The sequence below is a fragment of the Neopelma chrysocephalum genome, unplaced genomic scaffold, assembly GCF_003984885.1.
Source record: "Neopelma chrysocephalum unplaced genomic scaffold, ASM398488v2 Primary Assembly neopelma1_369, whole genome shotgun sequence".
Taxonomy (NCBI): Eukaryota; Metazoa; Chordata; class Aves; order Passeriformes; family Pipridae; genus Neopelma; species Neopelma chrysocephalum.
The window spans coordinates 1-8,529 of record NW_020898033.1 but is presented as its reverse complement, the minus strand read 5'-3'; the positions used below and the strand labels follow the sequence as shown (position 1 = coordinate 8,529).

The 8,529-nt window shown below is 68.4% G+C and overlaps 2 protein-coding genes across 5 annotated transcripts; both read left to right on the top strand.

The window, feature by feature from the left end:
- Positions 1–207: 207 nt before the first annotated feature.
- On the top strand, positions 208–3,230 carry LOC113978999 (RNA-binding protein 4B-like). 2 transcript variants are annotated; one of them, XR_003537693.1, is made up of 4 exons: positions 208–670; positions 1,702–2,397; positions 2,495–2,576; positions 3,083–3,230. XR_003537693.1 is itself a non-coding variant. In XM_027706391.1 (2 exons), exons 1-2 carry the CDS (start codon positions 259–261, stop codon positions 2,394–2,396), a joined length of 1,107 nt encoding a protein of 368 aa, XP_027562192.1. In that variant the 5' UTR covers positions 208–258; the 3' UTR covers positions 2,397–2,411. The 2 variants fall into 2 exon arrangements, 1 of the variants encoding a protein (XP_027562192.1); XM_027706391.1 differs by lacking the exons at positions 2,495–2,576; positions 3,083–3,230 and having other exon boundaries at positions 1,702–2,411.
- A 517-nt stretch (positions 3,231–3,747) lies between these two features.
- Positions 3,748–8,387, top strand: LOC113978998 (TAF6-like RNA polymerase II p300/CBP-associated factor-associated factor 65 kDa subunit 6L). 3 transcript variants are annotated; one of them, XM_027706388.1, is made up of 10 exons: positions 3,748–3,922; positions 4,193–4,279; positions 4,544–4,694; positions 4,826–4,876; positions 5,328–5,422; positions 5,509–5,583; positions 6,048–6,268; positions 6,764–6,896; positions 7,236–7,427; positions 7,743–8,387. In XM_027706388.1, exons 1-10 carry the CDS (start codon positions 3,776–3,778, stop codon positions 8,271–8,273), a joined length of 1,683 nt encoding a protein of 560 aa, XP_027562189.1. In that variant the 5' UTR covers positions 3,748–3,775; the 3' UTR covers positions 8,274–8,387. The 3 variants fall into 3 exon arrangements, with proteins under 3 accessions (XP_027562189.1, XP_027562190.1, XP_027562191.1); XM_027706389.1 differs by having other exon boundaries at positions 3,749–3,922; positions 7,299–7,427; XM_027706390.1 differs by lacking the exon at positions 3,748–3,922 and adding an exon at positions 3,944–4,056.
- The last annotated feature ends 142 nt before the right edge of the window (positions 8,388–8,529 follow it).

Sequence of the window (8,529 nt, the reverse complement as noted above, 5' to 3'; positions counted from 1 at the left end):
TTAATTTGGGGTGTTTTTTGGGGTGTTTGGGGGCTCAGCCTTGGGGACACACACACAGCTATTCGGGGTGTTTGGGGGCTCAGCCCCGAGGACATGCAGACGTTCGCCTTGGGGGCGCAGCCCTGGGGATCCCCCCCGAGGTTTGGGGTGTTCCCCTGGGGGGATCCTGTGCCCCGGAGCCCCGCGGGGGCCCGTGTCTGGATGGGGAGGGTCCCGGGGGGTCCCCTGACGGCGCTGTCCGGGCGCAGGCGGGTCGCGATGGTGAAGCTGTTCATCGGGAACCTGCCGCGGGAGGCGACGGAGCAGGAGATCCGCTCCCTGTTCGAGCAGTACGGGAAGGTGCTGGAGTGCGACATCATCAAGAACTACGGCTTCGTGCACATCGAGGACAAGACGGCGGCCGAGGACGCCATCCGCAACCTGCACCACCACAAGCTGCACGGCGTCTGCATCAACGTGGAGGCCAGCAAGAACAAGAGCAAGGCCTCCACCAAGCTGCACGTGGGCAACATCAGCCCCGCCTGCACCAACCTGGAGCTGCGCGCCAAGTTCGAGGAGTACGGCCCCGTCATCGAGTGCGACATCGTCAAGGACTACGCCTTCGTGCACATGGAGCGGGCGGAGGACGCGGTGGAGGCCATCCGGGGGCTGGACAACACCGAGTTCCAGGGTGAGCCCGGGCTGGGGGAGCACCAGGCAGGGCGGGGAGGGGTGTGGGGGCTTCGGCCGGGTCGGGGCGTCGCCCAAACTCATCTCGGTGCCGCGGCGTCCGAGGGGCCGTTCGGTGCCTCTTGTGGTCTCGTTGGGGGCTGTCGGTGCCGTGTCCCCTCCCCGTGTCCCTCGGCCGGTGTCGGTTCCGTGCCCGTGGTGGCTCCGTGTCGGGGCGGAGCGGCTCCCCCAGCGCCGGCTTTGTGAGGAATTCTGGAGCGTTCGCCCCAAAAACCGGCGGGTTGGGGGCAGGTTCTGCCCCTGGGGCCTCCTGGTGGGACCGGGGGTGTCCCTGCGGGGCCGGAATTCGGGGGGAAACGGGGTGATAACGGTAAATGAGGCCGGGAGTCGCAGCCGGACGCTGCTGCCGCGTCCAAACACTACCAGGGGGGCTCCTCTGCCCCCCAACTCCTGCCCAGGACCACAGGGACCCCCTGCTGCTGCTGCTGCTGGTGCCAGGGCTGGCTCTGGGGGTCTCCCACTGCCAGGGACGGGTCTCAGGGACCGGTGCTGGCTCTCAGGGGTCCCTTGGGACAGTGCCAGCGCTGGGGGCAGCTCCTGGGGGCCTCAGACATCCCGATCTTTAAAATAATTTAATCCTGGTGAAGCAATTAAATGGCAAAATCACAGCTCGAGGGGGTGTCTCTGAGGAGAACAAAGGAATCTCCTCCAGTGCGTGCATGGGAACGGCTGGGGGTTGTCACCTCCTGCCCAAAGTGTCCCCAAGTGTCCCTCCCCTGGCTGGGCCACACGTCCTGGGGGTCCCACTCGGAGCTGAACCTGCAGCTGCCCCCAGTTCCTCGACATCCCCCCGGTGCCGGTGCCGGAGGCGGCTCTGGGGGACCCCGGGCACGGTGCTGGTGCCCGTGGCAGCTCTGGGGGACTCCGGGCACGGTGCTGGTGCCTGTGGCAGCTCTGGGGGACCCTGGGTGCCCGTGGCAGCCCCGGGGACCCCGCGGCGCGGGTGACGTGGGGTCTCCCCCTCTCCCCAAGGCAAGCGGATGCGCGTGCAGCTGTCCACCAGCCGGCTGCGGACGGCGCCCGGGATGGGAGACAAGAGCGGCTGCTACCGCTGCGGGAAGGAGGGGCACTGGTCTAAGGAGTGCCCGGTCGATCGCCCGGGGCAAGTGGCGGACTTTGCCGAGGCCTATAACGAGCAGTACGGGGCCGTGCGCGCTCCCTACGCCGCGGGCTACGGGGAGACCGTGTATTACGATGAGGCCTACGGCGGGATGGCCGACTACTACAAGCGCTACCGCGTCCGCTCCTACGCCGCGGCCTCCGCGTACGACGCCTACGCGGAGCAGACCATGGCCCAGTACTCCCAGTACGCCCAGTACTCCCAGGTCCAGTCCTCGGCCGTGGCCGCCGCCACCACGGCCATGGCCGGCCGCCTCCCCGCCGCCCTCGACGCGTACGACCGAGCGCTGCTGCCGACCCCGGGCGCGGCGGCCGCCGTCGCCGCCGCCGCCACCGCCGCCGCGGCGGCCGCCTCCTCCACCTATTACACCCGGGACAGGAGCCCCCTGCGCCGCACGGCCGCCGCGGCCAGCACCGTGGGAGAGGCGTACACGTACGAGCGCGGCCAGCTCTCGCCCGTCTCCTCGGTGGCCCGGGCCTCGCTCTACGACCTGCAGCGCTTCGAGCGGGACCCCTACGGGGAGCGGGCGCGCTATTCCGCCTTCTGAGGTGAGCGCCGCCGGCGCCGAACCCCCCCCCCCCCCCGGGGGGGGGGGCCGCGGCCCCGGCGCTCGGTAACGGCCTCCCCCCCCCCCCCCCCCCCCAGGATGGCCGCGGAACCCCCGCCCCGGGACTCGCCCCCGTTGTCGCCGTGGCCTCGTGGCCCCCGGACGCCGACGCCGCGACAGGTCAGACGTGCCCCGGGTCGGTGCTGCTGCCGTGTCCCACCCCCTCGTCACCACCGTGTCCCTCCTCCTGTCACCTTATTGTCCCTCCCCTGTCACCGGGACGCCGCTTTCCCTGCTGGAGCCGGCGCTGTCACCGCTGTGTCCCAGCACCCATGTCTGGGTGTCCCCATGTCTGGGTGTCCCCTGTCTGGGTGTCCCCCTGTCTGGGTGTCCCCATGCCCAGGTTTCCCAGCACCCAGGTGTCCCATGTCCCAGTGTCCCCGTGTCCTGAGTCCAGGTGTCCCTGTGTCCAGTGTGTCCATGTCCAGGTGTCCCCATGTCCGAGTGTCCCATGTCTGGGTGTCCCCACGTCTGGGTGTCCCCTTGTCCGGTGTGTCCATGTCCAGGTGTCCCGTGTCCAGGTGTTCCACATCTGGGTGTCCCCATGTCCGGGTTTCCCAGTGTCCCCCTGTCCCGATGTCCCCCCGTGTCCCCCCCACCCCTCTCACCTCTCCTCTCTCTTCCAGGTGTGGCCCCGGACGGATCCGTGTCCCCCCCGTCCCGCCTGAGCCCCCCCTTTTTGTAGGGCGCTCCCCCCCCGGCCCCTCCCGGGTGACCCCCGGCCTCGCCCGCCCGTTTTTCCAGCAAAATAAACGTTTTCACCGAATTTCGAAGCCTGGGGGCGGGGTCTGGAGGGGCGGGGCGACCCCCGACCAATCAGAGCGGCGCCGGATCCAAAACCCGCGCGGAATATGCAAAACGGCCGGAGGGGCGGGGCGAATGCAAATCGAACCGCGCTGTCGGCCAATCAGGCTGGAGGAAGGGGGTGTTGGGCCAAAAGGGGTGTGGTTATGTAAATTAAGCAGAGAGTGGGTTCTAAAGGGACGCTGGGAGGGGTCAGCGCGGGGGACCCGCGGGGTCCCGTCCCCCTCCCCTTCCTCCTATCGATCCTTCTGTCGGAGCGATCGATCCCGACCGATATCGGGAAGTCCCCCCCGCCCTTTCCCAGCTGTCTCCGGTCTCATTTGCATAGCCCCGCCCCCGACTCCCATCAGCCCTTTTCCCGCCTTTCCCTCCTCCCTTTCCGCGCACGCGCGCGCCCCGCCCTCTCCCGTCATCCCCTTTGCCTCATTTGCATGTCCCCGCCCCCGCCGCGGCGGAGCGCCACGATTGGCGGTTCCCCTGCTCATTTGCATGTCCCGGCCACGCCCCCCCCCGCGATGGCGGAGCGCGAGGAGCGGCGGTTCGTGGAGCTGCCCCGGGACTCGGTTCGGCTCATGGCCGAGAGCGCGGGGCTCGAGCTCAGCGACGACGTGGCCGCGCTGCTGGCGGAGGACGTTTGTTACCGGCTCAGGGAGGCCACGCAGGTACCGGGGAGGGGGAACCGGGGGGAAAACGGGGAGCGGGGGCGATCCCGGGAACGCTCCGGGTCCCGATCTCGAGCCCGTTCCCGGGGACGGTCGCGGTAATGATGGCGGTACCGATCCCAATCCCACTCCCGATAACGATCCCAATTCTGGTCCCGGTGCCGATCCCAGACCCGTTCCCGGTTCCGGTCCCAACCCCAATCCCAGTCTCGGTGCCGTCCCCGGTGCCGTTCCCGGTTCCGGTCCCAAATCCCGTTCCCGGTGTCCCAGAACAGCTCCCAGTTCCTCAAACACACCCGGCGCCGCCGCCTCACCGTGGAGGATTTTAACCGGGCCCTGCGCTGGAGCAACGTCGAGGTGGGCAGGGGGCTTTGGGGGGGGGGCTGTTGGGGGTCCTGGGGGGCACTGGGAGTGGGTGGGGACAGTGGGGACACTGGTGGGGTTGGGGACACTGGTGGGGCTGCGTCCAACTCGCTGGTCCCAGCAGCACAACCGTGCTGGGGATTGGGGTCCCCCCAAATCCCAGGGGGGGTCCCCCCAAATCCCAGGGGGGGTCCCTGGGGGCCGGGGGAGGGGGTGGGAGGTGCCAGTCCGGGGGTGTCACCGCCGTGTCCCCCCCAGGCCGTGTGCGGGTTCGGCTCCCAGGACTCGCTGCCCTTCCGGGCCATCAAGGAGGGCGACCTGTTCTTCCAGGAGGACCGGGAGGTGAACCTGGTGGAGCTGGCGCTGGCCACCAACATCCCCAAGGGCTGTGCCGAGACCACTGTGAGAGGTGGGGACCCCCCGCGACCCCCCCCCCCCCCCCCCCGAGATTCCCAAATCCCTCTGGGACCCCCAAATCCTCCCCAGTTTCCCCCAGGACCCCCAACCTGGGGGTCTCACCCCCCTGTGCCCCCCCTGCAGTGCACGTGTCCTACCTGGATGGCAAAGGGAACCTGGAGCCACAGGGAGCAGGTGAGGAGCAGTTTTGGGGGGCTCCTTCCTCCCCCCCAGCAGGGCCGAGAGCAGGTTTTGGGGTGACTTCCCCCCCCAAAACAGGGCCAGGGGTGGATTTTGGGGAGGTGGGTTTTGGGGTTTATTTTTGGGGAGGTGGATTTGGGGATATATTTTGGGGAGGTGGATTTTGGGGTGTATTTTGGGGCATATTTTTGGGTGTATCTTGGGGACGTGCGTTTTGGGATGGTGTATTTTGGGGTATATTTTGGGATGGCAAATTTTAGGGTGTATTTTTGGGTACATTTTGGAATGGTGTATTTTGGGGTATATTTTGGGATGGTGTGTTTTGGGGGTATATTTTGGGGTACGTTTTGGGATGGCAAATTTTGGGGTATATTTTGGGATGGCAAATTTTGGGGTATATTTTGGGATGGTGGGTTTTGGGGTGACCCCCCCTTGACTCCCCCAGTCCCCAGCGCCGTCTCGTCGCTCTCCGAGGACCTGCTCAAGTATTACCAACACGTCACTCGGGCTGTGCTGGGCGATGACCCCCAGCTCATGAAGGTCAGAGACCCCCAAAACCCCCCCGGAGGGGGTGACCCACCCCCCAACTCCCCCAGGGCGGGTCTGACCCACCAGGACCCCCCCAGGTGGCCCTGCAGGACCTTCAGACCAACTCCAAAATCGCGGCGCTGCTGCCCTACTTCGTCTACGTGGTCAGCGGGGTCAGTGCGGGGCTGGGGGGGGTCTGGGGGGGCTCTGGGGGGTCCCAAAGGGTCCCTGCCAGGGGGTTTTCATGGTTAGTGGGGTGTTATGGGGCTGGGGGGGTGGCGGGAGGGGGCTCTGGGGTGTCCAGAGGGTCCCTCACAGGGGGTTTCATGGTCAGAGTTATGAGTGTGGGTGGGGGCAGTCCCAGGGAGGTCCTGGGGGGTCCTGGGGGGTTCCTCTCAGAGGGTTTTGATGGTCAGCGGGGTGAGCACAGGGCTGGGGGTCCCAGAGTGTTACTGGAGGGCTCTGGAGGTCCTGGCGGACTCGGGGGGGGTCCCAGGGTGTTACTGAGGGTCCTGGGGGGTCCTGGGGGTCCCTCTCAGAGAGTTCTGATGGTCAGCGGGGTGAGCACAGGGCTGGGGGTCCCAGGGTGTTACTGGGGGTCCTGGGGGTCCCTCTAAGAGGTTTTTTCCCCCCCCAGGTGAAGTCAGTGAGCCACGACCTGGAGCAGCTGAACCGGCTGCTGCACCTGGCTCGGAGCCTGGTGCTGAACCCCTTCCTGGGGCTGGGCTCCTACGTGTGCTCCCTGATCGGCAGCGTCCTGTACTGTGTCCTCGAGCCCCTCGCCGCCTCCATCAACCCCCTCAACGACCACTGGACCCTCCGCGACTGCGCCGCGCTGCTGCTCTCCCGCATCTTCTGGTGGGGGGGTTTGGGGGGGCTGGGAGGGGGTTTGGGGGCACTGGAGGGGGTTTGAGGGGGTCCTATGGAGGTTCTGAGGGTCCTGGGGGGGGTCCTGAGGGGGCTGGGAGGGGGTTGGAGGGGACTGGGAGGGTCGGGGGGGCTGGGAGGGGGTTTGGGGGCACTGGGAGGGGGTTTGAGGGGACTGGGAGGGTCTGGGAGAGGGTTTGAGGGGGTCCTGTGGATGTTTGGCGGGTCCTGCGGGTCCACACGGGTTCGGGGGGGGGCTGGGAGAAGGTTTGAGGGGGTCCTGTGGAGGTTTGGGGGGTCCTGGGGGGGGGTCCTGGGGGTCCACACGGGTTCTGGGTTCTTCCTGGGTGTGCCCATGGGGGTCTGAGAGGGATCCTGGGGAAGGCCTGGGGGTCCCAGAGGGGGCTCTGGGTGGGGGTCCCAGCGAGGCTCTGAGGGTCCCAAGGGGGGGGTCTCGGGGGTCCCAGCGCCCGCCTGTGCCCGCAGGACCCACGGGGACCTGGTGAGTGGCCTCTACCAGCAGATCCTGCTCTCGCTGCAGAAGGTCCTGGCGGATCCTGTGCGGCCCCTCTGCTCCCACTACGGGGCCGTGGTGGGGCTGCACGCCCTGGGCTGGAAGGTCAGGGGGCTGGGGGGGCTGGGGGGGGCCATGGGGGTCCATGGGGAGGGTCCTGGGGGACCCCAAAGACATTCTCAGGGTCCTGGGTGAGCTCAGGGGGGGTCCCGAGAGTGCCCAGGTGGGTCTGAGAAGGGTCCAGGAGGGGCTCTGGGGGTCCTGTGGGGTGGTTTTGGGGGTCCTGGTGCCCTGGGGGGTTGGTCCCAGGGTGTGTCCCCCCGTGTCCCCCCCCAGGCTGTGGAGCGGGTGCTGTGCCCTCATTTTGGGGGTGGTCCCTGTGCCCAGGGGGTGGTCCTGGTGCCCACGGGGGGTGGTCTCAGTGCATGTGTCCCCCCCCCCCAGGCCATGGAGCGGGTGCTGTACCCCCACTATTGGTGGTCTCAGTGCCCCCCCTGTGCCCCCCAGGCTGTGGAGCGGGTGCTGTACCCCCACCTCCCCACGTACTGGGCCAACCTCCAGGCCGTGCTGGACGACAACTCCGTGTCCAACGCTCAGGTCAAGGCCGACGGGCACAAGGTCTACGGAGCCATCCTGGTGAGACTGGGGGGTGTTTGGGGGGGGGGTCACATCCCCTGTGCCCCATCCTGGTAAGAGGGGGGCGTTTGGGGGGAGGGTCAGACCCTCCGTGCCCCCCCACTGTCCCTTACTAATCCTGTTTTCCCCCTCGTTTTCCCTCCCACTGTCCTTTTATTGCCCCCCCTGTCTGTCCCTGTCCCCCTCTCTCCCTGTCCCCCCCTGCCCGTCCCTGTCCCTGTCCCTGACCCCACCATCCGTCTCCCTGTCCCCCCCTGTCCCTGTCCCCCCCTTTCCGTCCCTGTCCCTGTCCCTGACCCCCGTCCCCGTCCCCAGGTGGCCGTGGAGCGGCTCCTGAAGGCCAAGGCCCAACAAGCTCCATCTCCGGGGGGTCCCGAGGGCTCCCCCCGGCACAGCTCCCGCCAGGACCCCCCCCCGGAGCTGGGCTGGGGGCTGGGCCGGCCCCTCTTACCGGGGGGAGGAGGAGGGGGTGGGGGCGTCGGGGGTGGGGGCGTCCCCCCTCCTCCTTCCTCCTCCTCCTGCTCCTCCTCCTCCTCCTCCTCCTCCGCGTCCTCTTCGTCCCCCCCCGCGCCGCCGCCCCCCTCCCTGCGGGACATGTACCGGGAGCTCTACGACTTCTTCGGGGACAGCCTGGCCGCCCGCTTCGGCACCGGAGCCCCCCCCGCGCCCCCCGCGCCCCCCGGGACCCCCGAGATGGGGGCGGGGGGAGCCCGCAAAGACCCCCCGGCCGAGGGCCCGGCCCGCAAGATGCCGCAGCTCACGGCCAACGCCACCGTCAGCCCCCGCGACGAGGAGCCCCCCCCGGGCCCCCCCCGGGCTCCCGCTACGCCCAGAAGCTGCCCATGATCGGCCGCACGGCCCGGGCCACGCGAAGGTGGCCACGGGCCGAGTATTCCCTGCTCCTGCTGCTCTGAGGGGGCAACGGGGGGGACGGGAGTGCTGGGATCAGGTGGGATCCCTCTGGGATTGGCCGGGACACCAGTGGGATTGGCTGGAATCCCACTGGGATCGGCTGGGATCTCACCGGGATCAGCTGGGATCCTACTGGGATTGGTTGGGATCCTACTGGGATCAGCTGTGATTGGCTGGGGTCTCACTGGGA

Excerpts from the sequence above, each read along its gene's own strand:
- LOC113978999 (XM_027706391.1), top strand. The coding sequence starts at position 259 with ATGGTGAAGCTGTTCATCGGGAACCTGCCGCGGGAGGCGACGGAGCAG. Across the intron at positions 671-1,701 it reads GGACAACACCGAGTTCCAGG|GCAAGCGGATGCGCGTGCAG; the intron begins GTGAGCCCGGGC and ends CCTCTCCCCAAG.
- LOC113978998 (XM_027706388.1), top strand. The coding sequence starts at position 3,776 with ATGGCGGAGCGCGAGGAGCGGCGGTTCGTGGAGCTGCCCCGGGACTCG. Across the intron at positions 4,280-4,543 it reads TGCGCTGGAGCAACGTCGAG|GCCGTGTGCGGGTTCGGCTC; the intron begins GTGGGCAGGGGG and ends TGTCCCCCCCAG. Across the intron at positions 7,428-7,742 it reads AGGTCTACGGAGCCATCCTG|GTGGCCGTGGAGCGGCTCCT; the intron begins GTGAGACTGGGG and ends CCCCGTCCCCAG.